This window comes from Cynocephalus volans, chromosome 7, assembly GCF_027409185.1.
Source record: "Cynocephalus volans isolate mCynVol1 chromosome 7, mCynVol1.pri, whole genome shotgun sequence".
Lineage (NCBI taxonomy): Eukaryota > Metazoa > Chordata > Mammalia > Dermoptera > Cynocephalidae > Cynocephalus > Cynocephalus volans.
The window spans coordinates 98,857,023-98,877,262 of record NC_084466.1 but is presented as its reverse complement, the minus strand read 5'-3'; the positions used below and the strand labels follow the sequence as shown (position 1 = coordinate 98,877,262).

Here is a 20,240-nt window from a genome sequence, read left to right as displayed (position 1 = left end):
GACATAATCTGCCCTGCTGTGTCTCAGTTATTGCAGAGGCGCTTGAAGGCTTTGGAATTCCTGCTCAACTCAGTGCTCTCAACCAACTGAGCACCTGCTGTATGCCAGACACCATGCTAGATGCCATGGGGGTGGGGAACAGGGGGCTCGAGAGGACAGGATGTGTAGACCACCCCCTCAAGGAAAAAAAAGGGTCACACACAGAGCAGAGGGCTGCCTGCCCAAGATATGAGACCTGAGGGCAGTCAGCCACCACCGAGCACCAGGGACAGGCACCACCACCTCCCAGTGGCTGGCATCAGAAAGCAGACAGAAGTGTCCCTGCTTACATATCCTGTTGAGTCCCAGCCTTTCTCTCCTCCACCAAATGGAGCCCCAAGCCCTCTTTCCTCCTGTCCCCCTAGCATGGCCAAGAAGGTGGAGGAAGAACAGGCAGCAGCACTATTCAGAAACAAGAGGATGACCAAGTTAGCCTCCCAGCTCCCAGGATGCTGTGAGCCTCCAGGTCTTCCTGGGGCCAGGCTGGAGATATCTTTGGGGAGGTGCCCTTGAGTAGGTGTCCTTCTGATGCACCCGGGAGCTTGATTCAGAGCTGCCTGCTCCCCACTTACTGAACTAAAGCTTTAAGGCAACTCACGCATCTCAAATTTATTTCTCACAAAAATTTTATTTTTCCAACACCCTCTTAGGGTTCTTATTGGAAAAAATAGGCCACCCTGAAGACATCCAAAGCTCCTTCTACAATTATCCCAGTGAGATCCTGCAGGAGATCAGCTACAATCAGTGAGACTGCAAAGCTATTTCCATAATGAAGGACTGTGCACGCCTTGCCTTCGTCACTGTGATTACAGCCCTCCTCCTCCAGCCCGCCCTTCAGTGCTCGCCTCCCTCACTGTGCTATGAGCGGTGGGCCAGGCCCTCCCACCGATTCGTGAGTTGAGAAGCCACCCAAGTAACTAGAATGGGTCAGGGAGAGGTAGAAAACAGAAGCAGGAGACTCCAGCAAAGGAACAATGGCTGCCTCCATATGACACTTCGCTCCAGCCAGAGGGACGGGGGAAGAACAGCTCAGACCTCCTGCAGTGGGGAGGGCCATGGGATCAGTCGAGCTCCTCCTGGAGCAGCTGGCCCTCTGGGGAAAATGAGGAGCTTCTCCTGGACAGGGGCAGCCGCGGCCATCTCCATACCCCCAGGCCTGGCCCCTGCTAGGCAGCAAGATCTCTGTCACAGGCTAAACGAACTGGGAAACACAGCTACTGATGTCTCTTTTACCTGGCCAGGTATGTGATAAGCACTTGGCCATGAAGGCTTAGAGCCTCAGTCTCTGCATCTGCCAAATGGGGACAATCACGAGTCTTGATAAGCTGTAAGATGCTTCCACATGTAAAGAGTTATTACCGCCACTCTGCGGAAAGGCAGAGACATGTACATGCGAGACCCAAAACAGCCAGTGTTTGCTGTGGGGGCTATTGCTGTCAGCCTTGTGGGAGGGGAAGGATTAGGGGATCTGGACCACTCTGCACTGCCCACCTTGGTGAAAGTCACTTCTTGGACTGCAGCCAGCAAAGATGCCCACTCAGCCCGCTCCCCTGCCTGCACCTTCTTCTCATCTCTGACCTCCTTCTGTAGGCGGGAGTGGGGGGAATAACCTCCATTTGAAAGATGAGAAGCAGCCGAGGCTCAGAAAGCTGATGTGAGTCCTCCAAGGCTGCAGTTAGGAAGTGGGGATGCCAACACCCAGCACTTGTCTTGACCCACTTGCCTACCAGCAACGTGCCCAGCTCTGGCCTTGGCAAGACTGTCATAGCTCTTGCCCCATTTGGATAAGCCGCAGAAGGAAGCAGAGTCATCAGGAAGGGCCTTGATAAAAAAGAGGCAGGGAAGAAGGGACCCAGGCAGGGACAGCCTGGCCAGGAATGCAGGCGACGAAGAACTCAACAGTAAGACCCTGAAGATCTGGGAAGCACAGGAGGCAAAGACTTGTGTCAAAAAGGCACCTTTGGGCGTGCTCTTCCTGCTAATGACTGCACAGTGGCCCAAATGATCGGCAAGCCAACCCAGAGGCAAGCCCTTGGGACCCTGGTCTTGGGAGCCCAAGACTGAACCAGAGCCCATCCCCAGAAGCTTCCCAGAGGCCAGGCAAGGGAACCCCATCCCAGACACAGGGCTGAGTTCTGGAATCATGTATTCTCGCCCTGGCACTTCTGCAGTCTTGCTGTGCAACCCCATGCTCTCTCATAATGTCTTTGACCCTCAGTTTACTCATTTTTCAAAGACCCAGAACCTCAAAGGTCAGCTGGTCACACCTCCCACCCAGCCAGGGCCAGAGTCCTGCAATCAGTGTCCCTAATAGATGGGCACTCACTACCACATGAGGCAGGCTGTTCCTCATCTGACAGGTCCAAACCACTAGAAGGCTCTTGCTTTTAGTAAAATGGCGTAATGGCTGTGAAATGCCTTATAAAAATAAAAGCCTGGATTGAAGGGGGTTATTAACACTGTTGAAATGAGAACTGCAGCAAAACTAGAGGCAACGTGAGAGGATGAGATGGAGCCAAGGCAGCTGAAGGAGGGAGCCAAGGAGCAGAGGGCACAGAGAGGCCCTGCTAAGGGCCCACTTCTCTCTGGGGAGATTAGACTGCTGGCTGGTGAGGTCCCGATGAGACAGATAGGCACATAATTGCTGCAAGAGGAGGGGGACTGCTCCCTGACCTCAGCAGAACCCAGCCCCCTGGGGTCTGCGGCTTGTAGAAGCACACATCAGACCCCCAGTTTACTGGTGGCACAGGGCACTAGGAGGCCAGGCTGACAGGGAGGGAGGAATTCATATTGGAAGGTGCAGGGTGGCTGTTCTGAACATGTTTGCCTGGTGGCCCTGCTCAGTAATGGTGAAGAGCTGACTGTGAAGGCAGGAATCCAGACAGGAGTAAATGTATGGAGGGTCAGAGCTGAGGGTCTAGGCAAACTAAGCTGGCAGATGGAGACCCAGAGAGGGACAGCTGGTGGCCTACGGTGTCCCAGCTAGCTCAGGGCTGCACTATGGGCAAAGCTGAGGCTGTCTACCTACCACGTGAAAGCAAGTGTCCAACCCAGCACCCGGCAGGTGGCAGTGCCTCCTCGTGGCTACCTGCCTAGATCCACCATCCTTTGTTCAGTCACCTCAGACCAGAAAGCCCAACCTCCGCTGCAGGCCTGTGAAAGCCCCATGCTCCAAGAGAGCCTCACGCAGCAGCCCAGGGCCATTCAGGCCAGGTCCACTCACCTACAATCTCGTTCTCCTCCAGGTTGATGGTCTCCAATGCCGGCAGGGTGGTGAGCTGCTCAGGGAAGTCTCGGAACTGGTTCCGGGACAGGTCGATGACCTTGAGGTGCTGCAGGGCACTGACCTCATTGGGGAGGCGATGTAGGAAGTTTCCTTCCAGGCGGAGCTCTGCCATGTGGAGGGGAGAAGAGAGAGGAGCATGAGAAGGGCCACCCAGAGACCACAGTGACTACAGGTCTCACTGCCTGCCTGGGCCAGGAGGCAGCACAGAAGCCCCAAGCCATAAGGAAGTGCCCCAAGAGGATGAAGGGTAATGCTCTGGCCCCCGTCATTCCAGCTAATGGAAGGCTCTTTCTCCCAACAGAAGCCTGGGCCCAGATAAGGGTCAGGATGTGCTGGCTCCTGCTTCAGCAAGGCTTCAACTCCAGGCCTTGCTGGGTGCCTTGGGTTGAATGTCCCCCCAAAACTTAGTCCCTACTGTGACAGTGTAAAGAGGGTGGGAAATCCTATTATGGTAATTGAAAAGTGGGTCCTTGAAGAGGTGATTAGACTGTAGGACCATGTCGTGGTGAATAGATTAATAATAGTGGTCAGAAGCGTGGTTCTGAGGGCTTTAAAGAGATGGTGAATAAGAAGTTTGCTCTCTCTGCTCTGCCACACCATGACGTGATACACTGCATCACTGAAGTCATCGTTAAAGAAAGCCTTCGCCAGATGTGTTCCCTGGACTTTGGACTTCTAGCCTCTGAAACTGTAAGCAATAAATTTCATTTTCTTATAAATTACCCTCTTTTCTGCATTTTGTTGTAAGCAACAGAAATGGACTAATACACTGAGACAGGTCAGGACGGGCAGCCCCTGGGCTCCCTGCACCCCATCCAGGGGCACCACTCTCCTCAGCCCGCCCTACTCTGTGTCCCATGCCCCTGCTCCCCAGTGCAGCCATAGCTGACCAGATGTGGGTGGGCTCCGACCCTAGAGCAGCTGCTCCAGAAGCTGACTGGCAACCCATGCAGCGACCTTAGTGAGAAGGGAGCTGGGCAGTTGGAGTCTCTTTGCTGGGAACCTGGTCAAGGCAGTGCCGAGAGATGGGGCTGGGGTTGGTGGAGGCTGAAGTTGCGTTCTACCAATAGAAGCTGGGGACCCCCCAGGGGCCCTGTGCAGGGAGGAGGGGTGAGGGGCAGGATCAAAACCGACAGGGCAGTGGGAGCACAATGCAGAGCTTATGAGAGGGCATCTGGAGTCCCCACTGCCTGGTGCAGACTCCAGTCGCACCACTGAGAGCAGTGCATTCGGAAAGTTACTAAACCCGTTTAGGCCTTAGTTTCCTCACTTGCAGAAAGAAAATAATAATAATATCTGCCTCATAGGGTTGTCGGAAGATTAAATCTGTTAACACAGGTAAAGCACCATGAAAAGGAGATAAAGAGGTCAGGCCCAGAGGTTTCCCAGTCCCTGTCTAGTGGGCTCCTCCTCTGTTACATGCACCTCCCACCCAGTCTGACCCAAAGGAAACTGAGGCCCAGAAATGTCAGGTGGTCTGAAGAATGTCCTTCCCCAGGCTGGCTCTGTGGGCCTGTGACCTGTGCATTCACACAGGTCCCCTGCTCAGAAGGGCCCCACACTTGGGGTGGAATGTCCTGTGCGGCCGTCTTGGAAGTCTTAATAACTTACCTTCTGACTTCCTCCTCTCCCCTGTGACAACACCTCCCCTAGAGCTGCAGAGAAACCTGGTCTCAGGCCACTGCTCTGGGGCTTGTGCCTCTCCCACCTTCGCTCTCTCTTATGAACACTGGGATATAAGCTTTGTCCCCCACTGGAAGGTTGGGAAACGACTCTCCTGTGATGCCCCCGTGCTTTGCCCCCTCCCAGCACACTAAATAATAACATTTGTTATGCTTTTCATCATATTAATCTAAATTTGTCCGTGATTTTTATTTATGAAGCTTCATGGGTGAAGAGGAAGTTTTCCCTTGGTCCCTACACATGCTGAGAGAGAGACTGCAGAAGAAAGGAAAAAGCTCTCTGTATGCCTTTCAGGGCACTACCCCTGCTTTGTGAGAGCTAGTCCTGCGTCTCCATTTCTCGCTGGGCCCTGCCAACCACGCAGCCGGCCTGCCCCTCCCCCCGTGCCCAGTGCTCTTCCACAGCTTCACCATGCAGCCCGGGGTGTGGGAGACGAGCGCGCTGAGGTCCCAGCAGCCCCTCCCAGGGTTCCCTGCAGCGACAGCAGAGCCCCCGCCCCCCTCCCCTGGGCCTCTGTGCACACACATACATGCACAGGCACCCCTGACGACCAGCCACACTGCAGGTCCCTGCTCCTGGGGCTCTCAGCAGGTGGAAACTACACCTGATTCATCTTCCCTGCATCCAGCTTCTTACAGGGCCCTTTGTGATCACTCAGCAAATACGTGATGAATAACGACTCTTCTTCCCCCAGGAGACAAACATGATGCAGGGGCCTGGACTGCCTCGCCTGTTTTAATATGCAGGGACATCCTTAACCCAAGGATCCATCAGCAGATCCACTGCCTGCTCCACACACACGTGGGCTCCCTCCAGCAGCCAGGTTCTTGGATAGCTACACCATGATCATAAATACCCCATCTGGATCACCATTATAAGGTCAGTGTTGAAGGGACGCTGGACAACACCTAGTCCAGTGTTTCCCAAATGTGCCTTTGCCAAACAACTCCGAGCATGCGGCTGCCCCAGGGCCTTTGCACTTGCTCTTCACCCACACATGTGCAAGGCTTGCTGCCTTACTTCCTTTGTGTCTTTCCTCAAATGTCACCCAATCTAAAATAGGATCCCCTCCCACTGGATTCTGTCCCCTTCCCCTATACTATTTACCTTCATAGCATCCACGGTCACCTAATATGTTGACTTGTTTGTATATTGTCTGCCTCCTCCCATGAGAACGTAAGCTGTACAAGGGTGGGGCTTGGCATCTGTTGTGGGAAAGCGCCACAACACTGCCCATTGCACAGTGGCATTCAAGAAATATTTGATGAGTACACAAACGAATAAATGAATGAACTTGGGCACCACCCTCACAGTTCTGCCAAATTTCTGTTCCACACACACTACTGCTTTTCTTTAAATTGATTTGTTCTTTTTTACTTATATAAAAAGAAAAGTTGTTATTGCTTTCCATAAAAATAATTTTATTCAATTCTTGCTGAACACTATTGCCAGATGAAGAATCTAGGCCCCAGGGGGATTTATACCAGGGGAGCTGGGGTTGGAGAGCACATTGTTTATCTGAAATTCAAATTTAACTAGGTGTCTTGTATTTTTATTTGCTAAATCTGGGAACCCAATGCTGGTGGCCTCATGCCTAAGACTCAGAACTACCTGTCTGGCCCTGCCCCCCCAGCTCTACCTTCTCTAGCCAATCTGGAGTCTTCTATACCCAGGCCTTCCTGAAAATAATAAACAATATTACCAAACACCTTTTAGGGGCAGGAACTGCACTAATTGCCTTTTCTGCTTGGTCTCCTTTAACTCTCACGGCCACCCACAAGGTCAGCACTAGCATCACCCCCATTTTGCAGAAAATAAGGCTGAGGCTTGGGAAGATTCAGGACTTAAGGCCAATCCTGCAGCTGGCAAATGGTAGAACTGGGGTTTGAACCCAGGTATGAGGACTGCAAAGCCCACATGCAGCCCAACCCTGCCTTCTCCCATCCCCTAAGTCACACAGCAAGGCATGGGAGGAACGGGCACAGACCCGAGAGTGGGAAGAAGAGGTCCATCCATCTGTGCCTCTCTTCTCCCACTGCAGTGACTACTCCTCGGTACACACTCAGAAGGTTGCCCCACCTTCATCCCACACGGCCTCTCTTCTGAGCTCCAGGTCCCTCCAGTAAGGGGCAACTGGACATGACCACCCAGACACCTCAGCCAATGACAAACTCAGCAAGACCACAACATAAGCCCTCACCTTCCCCTGCCAGCCCCACCTCCAACCACCACCCCCCACCTCCTGCCTCTCCTATTGGTGGCACCAAACCCACGCCTCTCTCCCCACTTCCAGAATCCTTCTTCTCAAGGGAAGGGTCTTCTGTACCTGCCTCACTCAGGCCCTCAGTCCTCACCTGAACCACTGCCAGCCTCCTCATTGGCCGCCGGTCTCCAGTCCCCTCTCCTCCAATCAATGCTGCATGGGGGCAGGGAGGGTGTCCATTTAACCTCTTAAGTGCAGCCCTGGGCATCTCAGTCCCCTGCTCACAAACCTGCAGAGGCTCCCAAGGCCTCCTTCACCAGGCACTCAAAGCCCTTTGTGGTCAGGTCCCTGAGGCCCTTCCAGCTGCTGCTGCGGGTCCAGCACTCACACCTGGACCCATGCTCCAGGCTGCCCCTGAACACTTTCTGTGAGATCCTGACTGAAAAGACACATCACAAGAGAGGAGAAGATATATTACCTCATCTTGCTGGACTCCAATATAGTCCTGCATCCAGCAATGATACCTTTTTCTTTTCCTTAGGACCTACCATGCGTCCTTCGCGCTGCTAGGAGCTGAGGCTACATTGTCTTGTTTAATCCTCAATATAGCTCTGCAAGATTTGTCCTAACAGAAGTAGGAACTGTGGCTCTGAGAGAGTAAGCAACTTGCCCAAGATCACACAGCTAGTGGCAGAGAAGCCAGGATTGTAATGGCCCTGGATGATCCTATGCTTTTTCCACCAGCCTCATGTTGCACCAGGGAAGGATGTGCCAGTTTTAAAACACAAACCTGAGAACAGAGCAAATGGACTGGGGACAAAGGGGACAGAAGGGACAGGCGTGAATGTTACTGACTGACACTATGTACAAGGCAATGTAGTAGTTGTTCGTGAAATATCATTTAATCCTCCCAACAAATCCCTAACTCAAATTTATGGACTAGGGAACTGAGGCTTACAGGGCCAAGATCGTACACACCTAGCAGATCCATGCCGGGTGGCCAGATGTTCCCCACATTGCTTGGGATTCACAGATAGGGGAAAAAGGAAATGGAATGACAGCCCTATTTCCTCAGAAAGTGGGGTCGGGGAGGAGCCATGCAGACACCAAGACGGGGGTGGACTGGGTGGAACCAAGTGGTGGCAGAGTCACTGGGAGAGGGTGAAGACACTTCCACCATGAAGCCCAAGGCTGCACATCCCCAGGACAGAAGACCAGTGTGAGGCACCTTGCTGGGGAGAGGTGCCGAGACTGGCTAGAGCTTCTCACCTGCATCTCACACTAGGGAGCTGGCAAGCTTTTCATCTGACTGGTATCATTTTAATTGGTGCTCAGCGTGTCCTGCCAGGTCTCTTTTCCTGCCATTTAATAACTTTTCTTTATGTCTCTGTCTTGCTCCAGCCTTGAGTCAAAGGCTCTGCAAATCTCCTTCCCTCGCATGCTGCTAGAAGAAACATCACCCTGATGCTTCTGCATTTCACTAATTCCTCTTAGGGCCAGGGGAGACAGGGGAGGGCAGGGCCCTCTTGACCTAGAACACTCAATCCATGTTCCTTGAGCTGACCTGGAGCTACTGAACGGTGGTTACAGCTTCAGCAGATGAAAAGATTAGCCCCTAATCTAATACCTGCTGTCTCCAGTTCCCGGTCACCCTAGGCAGGCCATCATGCCGCTATGGTCTCGGTTTCCTTGACTGTAAATGGCTTATGTCCTCTTTCCCATACTTTGGGAAAGGGGTTTCCTTGACTGTAAATGGCTTATGTCCTCTTTCCCATACTTCGGGAAAGGAAGGAGTTAAATGTTTATTGAGCACCTCCTTTCTGCCAAGTGCTAAAGCCATATCATCTCCTTTAATTTCCTAATCAGCAGTTAGATTCTGGGGAGCATCCCTGGAGTGGACATGTAGAAAAGGCTCCCAGGTGATACGGAAGGACCCCACCCCCCCACCCCCTGCCGGGAGCCACTGTTTCAGGCACACTCCTTGGAACTGTTGACTCGAGCAAGACTCTCAGAGACCTAAATGAATGAGCCACAGGGCTATGGTTTCTAGAGGAGCTGCGTTGTGACCTCCATTCTGTCATATGCCTTTGGTCTCCACTGAGGGGTCTGAGGAGGAAGAGTCCCAGGCAACGCAATCTTGTATTTACAGCTGCAGCATCATTTGGTTTCTGTGTAGTTGTCAGCCTGTTTACAAATAGGCCACTCTCACCCCTTCCAGACTCCAGAGAGGTTGCCCCTCCCTGTCCATTCATGTGACCGTGTGACTTGCTTTGGTCAATGAAACGTGAGTGGAAGAAACAAATGCCAGGCTTCCAAGGGGAAGCTTTAAGAGCCAGCGCATGCTTTGCCACATCCTATCTTCCCTCTAGCACGGTGACCAGCAGCAATCAGGACGTGGCTGCTTCATCAGCCTGGGTCCCGGAGAGATGAGAACGGGAGAACCCCTGCTGGCCTATGATGAGCGTGTGCCATAAGACATAAACCTTGTTGTTTCAAGCCCCTAAGATTTGGAATCCTTTGTTACTGATGTAAAACCAGCCGATCCTGACTGATATAGTTAATTCTACTTTAAATGCTTTAAATGCATTTTCTGCTTACAAAAGCAGTGCATGCTCATTGTAATGATATAAAAAATCACAAAAATATCCCCAATCATGACATTTCCTTGTTTATCACGCCTCCTGAACTGTGGTTTCCGGTATGTGTTAAATGGATCTCTCCTTCTCCAAGTTCCCCTTATTACTTCCTGCATCGGCCTTATCTTGGACAATGGCCAAGGCGGACTCAGAGGCCCAGACTTACCACAGCAGAGAGGGGAGGCCCACTGATTCCAGTAGGGGACAGACCAGGCTGGCCTGCTGTAATTATGCAGCTGGTCAGTGAGAGACCATGCCGGTTCCAAAAATACCTGCCCACCGAGGACCAATCAGCACTTTGGCCCTGATCCTGTCAATAAGCAACCATTGTCCTGCCTGCAAGGGCCCCCAACAGGCAGAGTCAGATGGTCAGGTAGGGCAGTGAGTGTCCTTCAGCCCATGTTTAGGGCAGAGGAAGTGTCACACAGAGACAGCAGCTGCCCGCGGGGGTCAGAGGGGCAAGCAGACAGGGAAGGAGTGAGAACACTCATTTAACCGGGTCTGGGGCAGACCAAAATAAAGCACAGTAGCCCACCCTTATCCAAAGGGGAATATGTTCCAAAACTCCCCATGGATGCCTGAAACCGCAGATAGTACTGAACCCTATGTAATCGTATACTTTGTTTTTCCTATACATACTTATGTTTACCTATGATAAAATTTAACTTATAAATTAGGCACAGTAAGAGAAAAAACAATAATAAAACAGATCAATTATAACAACATGCTGTAATAAAAGTTATGCAAATGTGGTCTCTCTCTCTCTCAAAATATCTTATTGTACTGCACTCACCCATTTTCAGACTGAGATTTACCGCAAGTAACTAAAACCGTGGAAAGTAAAATCGTGGATAAGGGGGGACTACTGTAAAACATGCTACCCCCATGAAAAGACCAAGGCAGCTCTCACTGTACTGGTGTGAGCCATTTTCTAAAATACATTGCTAAGTAAAAAGAGCAAGACACAAAACAGTGCATATATCCACTCTCGATTAGTTTATAAAGGAGCTTGGGATCTGAAGCCACCGCCCGAATGCGTTATTTCTTATCGTGTGACCTTGGGCAAGTTACTTAGGCTAAGGCTCTACTCTGCCTCAGTTTTCTCACCTGAAAAAAGACATAAGAGTACCCACCTCACAGGGCTGTAAAGATTTAAATAATTTTATACTTGTAAAGTTCTTATAACAGTGCCTGCCCGTGGTGGTGTGTTGCAAATGCTACTAATACTAAACACATTTATATTCACATAGGCACAGACAATCTCTAGAACTGGTAACGGTGGTTGCCTCTGGGCAGGGAACTGAATTGGGGGACAGGTGTAAGAGGGAGACCTCTTTTTACTATTACCTTTTTCAACCCTTGGACTGTTGTACTGTGTGTATCTATTGCCTAGTGAAAAGTAAGTAAACAGGATACCTGATACCTTTCTTCACACGAAGCCCTAGAGCCTTGCAGGAATGCCAGGGACATGAGCAACAAGGAGAGAAATGCACAGGCAGTGGGTAACGGCAGAGGCGGGATGGAAATGGCAGAGCCAGGAGCAAAGGACGGCTGCGCTCAGAGCTCGGAAGACGGAGGTGAAGGGAAACTGCAAAGTCCTTTGTCACAGGGCCTGGGAGGACAGAGGCATCAGAGTTGATTCAGAGTCCCAATGTCCCATGTTGCTGATGTGCCCTCCTCCCCATGTCCACTGGCACTGAGTGGGCAGTGGGGCCACCGGTTGGTTTCCAGAGTTTGTCAAGATGCAGGATGGAGGGATGCTCTCCAGCATGTGTGGCTCCAAGCTGCCACCAACTCCCCTCCAAAGGGAACTGAACTTACTTCCTCCAGCTCTGTGGGTGGCTGGTCTCTGCTGGGTGGTTCATCTGTGCTACATAGTAGAGCCTTAAAATGCTTACACCCTCTGTCCTCAGTAATCCCATCTCTGGGATTCTACTCTGAGGTTGTGGAAGCCCGTGACACTTGGGTTCCTTTAACTCTGCTGGGAGGGCTGACCCACAGAAGCGTGCACACAGGGGTCACAAATAGTTTGGCCTTTGCTCCACTGAGGTCACCCAGGTAACTCCAGGGGCCAGATGCCCTTGAGGACAGAGGGCAAAAACCGATGCAATGGGCTGACCAGTTAGCTCAGTTGATTAGAGCATGATGTTGATAACACCCAGGTCCAGGGTTTGATCCTCATACTGGTCAGCAATTTAAAAAAAAAAAGACTGATGCAAAGGGCCACAACTTTATCACTGCCTCGGTATCAGGTGGAAATTCTTGATTGTCAGCAACTGGGTTTGCCCCTTGTGGTTAACCCAGGGGAGAGGAGCCCTCCCCAACCCCGCTCTTCCTGTAGCAGGCTGTGCAGAAACTGCATGGCCCTGAGAGTAGATCTGCTTAATTCCAAAAAGACCAAGACCAAGACATCTGGGCCCAACTGACCACTGCAAAGCTTCCGTGCCTGCCTAGCTTCCCCAGCACATGTCTGGATCCCCTCTTCTTTTCTCCTTTGTCCACTAAGTGACATCAGCTAAAGAAAAGCAAACCCAGAATGCTGAAGCAAAGTAGGAAGTGGGAGAAGAACAGCATGCTGTGACCCCAACATCTCCCTTTCAGGTCACCAGCTCCTCCTTGCCAGCCTTTCTGAGGATGGCTCCCCAGTTTTGGATCATTTATCATGCACAGGGATTCCCCTTCTCCCTTCCTGAAGCTGCAGGAAATAAGCCCTTCTGGGGCCCTGACACACGTTGTCCACAGGCACACCCCGTCCCTGCCCCTAGTTAGCCACCTGCAGCTTCTCCATGCCAGCAGCCGCCAGTCAGAGCACCTGAAGCCTTCCCTTTTCCACTATAAAGCTTTCCCACTCCCCCAGCTGCCTTTGAGTCTGCCAAAACACAGCCATGGTTTGCTGACTCCCTTGCTATACAGCACACTCAGAATAAACAGCCTTTGCTTTTCTCACTTGGGTGTTCTTCATTTATCCCACTTGGGAGGAAGTGGAAGACAGGGATACAGGAGAAGGGGGAACACATGAACCCACTCTCCACAGAGCCCAACTGCCATTGAGACTGATGCCATGTGTGCCCTTGGCTTTCTCGGGTCTTGCTCTTTCCTTCCATAAAACAGATTAAGGATGTCAAGGGAAAGGAATCACTTAAAGATGACCTGGACCAGAGGGGGCCATGAGCCTCACAGAAGAGTCCCCAGGGAAGCCCCGGGAGACGACTTGGCAGACAGGAAATAAGCACTTCGTTCTCTTCCCTGGCACCAAGGCAGCCCACCTCTGTCATGTACCTGGAAGAGGACACAGCAGGCCTTGCAGAGCCCCACAAAGACTGCTTACGCTTCTTGTTCACACGCAAAAGAAGGGGTTTTTCTATCTGAAAGAGACACCACAGCAGAGGCTCAGGCACAGAGCCACGTCTCGGCGGGGGCCAGATGAGGCACACAACTCCAGCCCCTCCTTGCCAGTGGCCAGAGCACCCCTCAATCCTCTGCCTCCATGAGATCCAATTAGCAGGCAGGCGCACCAGCCTTCCCTTTGTAATCCAAGGTGGTAAGGGAGAGTCAGGTGTGGGGGAGTCAGCGAGGAAGGAAGTCAAACAGCATCCTCAACAGACTTCTCACCAGAATATGACAAGTACATTCTGCAGGCGAGGTCTGGACACATGGAACTCAAAGCGGCATTTTTCTGGCACTGTCTCCGTGCCCCTGGACAGGGCATGCTTACTTATCCCACAAGCCACTCCCCAGATGTCACGTGTGGAATATACTAAAAAGCATATGTACTTCACAGGGCCTGGTTTTCCAAAGTCTTGCAGTTTGAAATATTGACCTTGCAAGGATAGGAAATTTTCCTCAGGCTATAAGTCTCTGTTGCAAGATAAGAATTGTGGCACAGCAGGTTGCTGGCTCAAAGACAGACTAGTTACTGATTGTTATGTAAAGATACTGAGAAATTGCTATAAGAAGGAATGTTTGCTAAGATCAAGCTTTTGTTGATAGCACCACTTAATGGCCTTACTGGAATGTCATCTGGCTTGTTTCACTGAAAGTTACCAGCCTATATTGTTAAACTATAACCCCACCTTTGTTCTCTTCCTGTAACTTCCTGGTCTGAAAAATAAATGCAGGAAGAGAACCCCAATTCAGCGTTAATTTCCCAAGGAAGGGATGCCTCTTGCTTGAGGGTTCCTGTGGGAAATTAACCAGTCCAGGGCCTCTCACTGCTCAGTAGAGATGGGCTTTGAGTAATCCTTTGCATCTCTGTCACCCAGGGAAAGTGGGGTGACAAATCTGTTGGGGGCGAAGCAACGCAAAGCAACAGTCATGTCCTCTGAAAGCTCTTGCTTCTGTACCACCCCCTGCCCACACCTATCTCAGGAAGAATTCATTCCTCTTGCCAGCAGTTCCTTCCAGCACTTCGCCCACACCAGTATCACAGGCCTTGATGGTGAGGATATCTGTCCTGCAACCCTGAGCTCCTGCAGAGAGACCCTGGTATACAGGCCGTCTGTTTCCATGCCTCCAGACATAGGTCTGGAGTATGGCAAGTGCTCGAGAAATAGCCCAATAAAGGAAAGCACAAATAAACTCTCTTCTTACCCAAAAGAAGCCCCCTTGCCTGACTGTGCCCTTCTTGGGGGCCCCAGACAACCCCTACCATCCATTTTCGATCTTTCTATCCTCCACTAGGAAGCAAACATCCAATCCCAATTGGCAGGATACAGCACTGGAAGACCCTTGAGCTAACACAGGTGGCCTGGAAAGGCAGCCCTGGCCTGCAAGGGGGGCATCCTGGGTTCCAGTTCCAGATGCACTGCTCTGAGACCTTGGATAAGTCCCTTCCCTCCCTGACCTTTCTTCCCCATCCATGAAATGAGACAGTACAGGCAGTGCTCATATTTTCCAGGAGTTTCTCTCAATCAGTGGCCCATGGGCTAAATCTAGCTTGCAAATGTGTTTTATTGGCTTCCAGATTATGTAAAACTTGGGAAAATTCACATAAAAATCCATATTCCCAACTTCCATTAAAAGATCAGAAGAATGGACAACACTGGCCCATTTTCTCTTGTGGCACACCAGCTGAGGCTGAGCAGGGCATGTACTAATTTGCCACAGTCCCCACCATCCCCTGTTGTCATATGCACAATCTCAGTCACTCATTACTTACCTGCTAGTCTCTTAGGCACTTGTGTTTACAACCCCTGAACAATGGTTCTCAACCTTGGCTGCCAGCACTTCAGAATGACCAGCACAGGTATTAACAAATGCCTAGGCCCAGGCCCACACCCACACTCAGGCATTCTGATTCCAGTGGTCTTGGGGGAGAGCTGAAGCAAATGTCTGTAGAAAAGCTCCTCAGATGACTCTCATCTCAGCCAGGGTCGAGAACTACTGGTCTAACGGGCCTGCCGGCAATGAGGAACCATCTTGCCTGAGTGAAGAAGCAGCCACTAGGAAAGGCAAGGCAGGAGGATTGGGCCAGGATAAAAGAACCCATAGGCACCTCTGAAGGGACAAGTCTTGCCCTAGAACCCCCACCCCCACCCCAGTGATAGTGGTTCAGCTTTTCAGGCCTGAATGCAATGAGCTCTGTGAGCTTCACTCTGAAATGACTGCACAGACTCACCCCTCCTCCTCACCCTTCCCTTTGCACCTCGACAGTAGCCTTTCCAGGTCCTGCCTGTAGCTCCTTCCTGAGCTACTGTACAAACTTCCTGTCCCTGGACCATGTCTGCCAATTCGTGCCTCCCTCTACCTTCTGGGCATGCCTGATGCCCGCACCTCCTCCAGGAAGCCTGCCCAGCCTAAAACCAGCTCTGTGAGAGAGGCTTGTTAAGGTTCCTCCAGCACCATCAGCATTTTATGTATCTGTTTCTGTGCAAGAGATTATAGGGCCCTTTCATGCCCCATCAGAGAGAGAATTCCAGAAGGCAGGAACCACTTCTCCTAGGCTTCCTGTGGCCTCTGCAATTCTCCCACCCACTGTTTTGCAAACACAAGTGCCAGGTCACAGTTCCTTCCCATGGAACACTGAGCAGCAGTGGCCTCTCGCAGAGGGCTGGAGGGACTGTCCTCTGGAGAGGGTGTGGGCACTGAAGTGCTGGTGGCTCCTGCTCCTCCATCCGGAGGTGCCATTTCAAGAGAACCTACAATGCCCTCCTGCTGGCCTCCCGCCCATCTCCCTGCCAAGCACCCATGTCCACTTGCTTGGTGTGCCCAGTAGAGAAAATGCCAACACTCCAGCACCTGTCACTCCTGAACTGAGAAAGCAGCATGGAAGAACAATGCTAGATTGGAGGATGAGAAGGGGCTCATGCAAAGCTACTGAAAAAGAGCTACTCCTGGGCCTCTGGACCCACATGTCTTGCTGGTCTGTTCAGAACAAGAGAATCACTCCAGCACCCACTCCCCTGGCTCTTGGTCAGTCTGAGTCACAGCCAGCTAGAGGCAGGAGTGACCTAGATTTCCAGGCTGCAGGAAGGACACATGTCCATCTTCAAAGTCTACTCCTGGGAATGAATAGCTGACCAGGGACTGGTGCTGGTGACACTCCCCAGACAAGGTCAGGCCTCCTGGCCTGAGTTGACCAAGGCCTACCTCGGAGTTGACTGAACGTAGTCATGAACTTGCTAGTGAGGGACTTGAGCTCGTTGTTAGCCAGTGTGATGAGGTGGATCTGGTCGGAGACATTCCGCAGAACTTTGTAGATGCCAATGGGGAAGGAAACCAGCTTGCACTCGGCCAGGTCTGCAGCCAGGACAAAGACAGACCAGAGTTATCAGTCATGTCTTCCCCCAAACTTGCAACAGACTCACATGGACCCAATGGGTCTCTCCTCCTAGCCTCCTTGCCCTCCCATTCGCATCCCCTGTACCAGGCTGCAGAACCTGCCCGCCTCTTCCAGAAGCCTTCCTTAACTGCATCAACTCACACCTGTCCCTCCTTCATATCTTGAACCTTAGGATTTATTCTAGTGCCTTCTGTCAGCAAGCCTACTAGCTGGAATGCAGAAGGCAGAACTCTGCCAGTACGATGAAGACCAGCATTCACAGCAGTATACTTGAGGATACTTGAGGCCCTGAAGAATCCACATGAGCCTTTGGAATCACCAAACACTCAACAAAGAAGCCAGTCTTAGAAGTACACAACATTCTACTTCTCTAAAAAAAAGCAATTCGCACCGACTCTGTGGTTTGACCTTCCTCCCAGTCCTGCCTTGCTGCAGGCAAGCCTTGCACAAGAAGCAGCAAAGAAGCCACCATGCAGACCAGTCTGGCAGTTCCTCAAATAGTTACGCACAGAGTTACAATATAACCCAGCAATTCCACTCCTAGGTATGTACCCAAGAAAAATGAAAACAGGCCAGACCTTCATCAAGAATTGCCCCGGTTTTCTGCTTCAACAGTGCTTGGACCTAACCCAGCACTCATCCCCACGATGGCTGGCCCCTCAGAGCCAGCCCTCTGTCACCTCCACATGGCACCCTTGGATTGCCCCAAGCCCCCTGCCGCCACCTCTCCTCAGCCGCCACGACGACGACCATGTCTGCCAGAACTACAAGGTCCACCAGGACTTGGAGGCTGCCATCAACCACCAGATCAACCTGGAGCTCTGCACTTCCTACGTCCACCTCTCCCTGTCTTCCTACTTTCACCATGATATTGTGGCTTTGAAGAACGTTGCCCAGTACTTTCTTCACCAGTCTCATGAGGAGAGGGAACATGCTGAGAAACAGATGAGGCTGAAAGACCAAGGAGGTGGCTGAATCTTCCTCCAGGAGATCAAGAAACCAGACTCTGGAGACTGGGAGAGCGGGCTGAATGCGACGGAGTATGCACTGCACTTGGAAAAAGCATGGATCAGTCACTGCTGGGAGTGCACAAACTGACCACTGACAAACGTGACCCCAACTTGTGTGACTTCATTGAGATGCATCACCTGAATGAGCAGGTGAAATCCATCAAAGAATTGGGTGACCGTGTAACCAACTCGCATAAGATGGGAGCCCCCGAATCTGGCCTAGCAGAATATCTCTTTGAAAAGCACACCCTGGGAGAGAGTGATAACAAGAGCTAAGCCTTAAGCTAACTTCCTCGGAGCCATGGGGTGACCTCCCTGGTCACCAAGGCAGGGTATGCATGTTAGGGTTTCCTTTAACCTTTTCTATAAGCTGTACCAAAACATCCATGTAAGTTCCTTCATTTGTACCATTCCTTCAATAAAGAAATTTGGTATTCCCCCCTGAAAAAGAAAACATATGTCCACACAAAAACACATTACACACTAATGTTCATAGCAGCATTATTCACAATAGCTTAAAAGTGGAAACAATCCAATTGTCCGTCAACTGAGGAATGAATCAACAAAATGTGAAACAACCATAAAAAGGAATATTATTCAGCGATAAAAAGAAATGAAGTACCGATCCATGCTATAACATGGATGGGCCTTGAAAACAAAGCAAGGCTAAAGCAAAAGAAGTCACAAAGGTCCACATATTGTATGGCTCCATTTATATGAAATGTCCAGAATAGGCAAATTCAAAGAGACAAAAAAGATTCGTGGCTGCACTAGGGCTACAGGGGATGGGGGAGTCTGGGGGTGTGACTAAGGGGTGGGGAGCTCTTTGAGGGGGTAATAAAAATGTAAAATTGGATTGTGGTGATAGTTGCACCACTTTGTGAATATATTAAAACCACTGAATTGTACACTTTATATGGATAAACTAGTATGTGTGAATTATATCTCAATAAAGCTGATATATATATATGTATATGCACATACACACACACACACACGTAGCAGCAGGGAGACACTGAAAGCATGAAGGCTCAGAAATTAGGCTGTTCAGCTCATCCAAGTCACTTAAGTTCCCTGAGCCTCAGTTTTCTTATCTGCAAAATGCGAGTAACATCACCTGCCTAGCAGGGATGTTGGGAAAAATTAAATGTAGTAAAATAATGACTAACAAAGTGCCTGGCAGATACATAGCAGGAACACTACAAATGTTGTTTTTTCCATCCCCTTCTACTTTACCCTCCCCTTCCCACCCTATCCAAATCCTCTCTATGCCACAAAGCCAGCTCCCATCCCGCCTCCTCCAGAAGCCTTCCTGGATCACCCGTTTCTGGTGATTGCCTCCCAAGCCCTAAACCCCAGGATCACTCACCAGCTCTGACAGCACAGACCCATCTCTCTCTCAACACTCTTGTCTTTGCCCCAAAGAGGCCGGGCTATCCCAGGCCTCTGATCCTTTGCAGATTGCTCCAAAATAAATATCCAAAATTCAATAATATTCCCATATGTCAGCAATAAAATATAGTTTTTAAAGATCCTATTCCTAACAGAAAGAATAATACAAAATGTATGGAAATAATCATGATTAAAACTGTTTTCCTTTATCTGCCTCACAGAATTTTTACTCTTGCTCCAATACCCAGCTTAAATGTCACCTCCTCCATGAAGCCTTCTCTGACTGTTCTAAGCAGTTAGTTGCTCCAACTGCTGAATCTCATGTAATGTGAATGAGACCTCTTCACCCTGTGTTGTATTAACCTTGCTTCATGTCTGTTTTCCCACTGGACTGGGAAGACCCCAGAGCACAGTGCCAGAAGAAGTCCAACAGGCTCGGGAGCTGGGCAGGGCTGCCAGTGTCCTCGCTGAGGTGGTTTAAGGAAAGAAAGAGGACAGGTAGGAAGAGGGCAAAAGTCCAAATGACAGAGGGTCCACAGGGCTCCTCTGCTGGGCAACCTATCATGAAGTGTCTTTAATACCTCCTCTGGTCCACGGCTGCACTAGGTAACCCCAGGCCCCGCTACCGCCCAGTGTCAAGCATGGCTCTTATAATACCAGCAGGTGGGATTGGCAGAAGAGAGTGTCAAGTCCTGCTGGGGAGGAACAAATCCCCGGAAGTCAGGCTTTCAGAAGAGAGGGATCAATGACTCAGCTGAAAATAGACCAGCACTGCAGGCTCAGAGTTTGGGGCAAGCTGGGGGATTCTAGAAAGACCAATATTTCCAAACAATATATCACCTGGTGCTGTGTGACAGCGTCACAAAGGGCTGGAAAGGAGTTTTTGCTGTGGTTGCTGTGAATTATACCAACTCCTTTGGGTAGCAGCACAGAGATCTTATCATATGAGGGAACTTCAAAAAGTTCATGGAAAAATAGAATTAAAAGATAGCATGAATCTTTCCATTGATTTTTTGAAGACCCCCTCATACATGCCAGGAGCAACATCAATGGAACATCAGAAGCTTTCACTTTAAAACAAAAAGCAAAATAAGGATGCCTTTGATCACCAGTATCCCTAAATATAGTCTTGAAAATTCTGGACAATGGAGAAGAAAGCATAGACATTGAAAAAAGACAGAACAAGTTATTATGTGCATACAAAGACTAC

General features: G+C 50.5%; 1 protein-coding gene and 1 pseudogene across 4 annotated transcripts in view; one reads left to right on the top strand and one right to left on the bottom strand.

The window, feature by feature from the left end:
* The window catches only part of LRRC20 (leucine rich repeat containing 20), an 80,778-nt gene that overhangs the window by 27,114 nt on the left and 33,424 nt on the right, over positions 1 to 20,240 (bottom strand). For 3 of the 4 annotated variants that reach the window (XM_063103292.1, XM_063103293.1, XM_063103291.1), the window contains 2 exons: positions 16,436 to 16,585; positions 3,263 to 3,430 (listed from right to left, as the gene is read on the bottom strand). In XM_063103292.1, the coding sequence (XP_062959362.1) occupies positions 3,263 to 3,430; positions 16,436 to 16,585 (318 nt within the window). The remainder of the gene's footprint in view (positions 1 to 3,262; positions 3,431 to 16,435; positions 16,586 to 20,240) is intronic. The other variant, XM_063103295.1, reaches the window with a different exon arrangement.
* LOC134382405 (ferritin heavy chain-like) lies at positions 17,190 to 17,914 on the top strand (annotated as a pseudogene).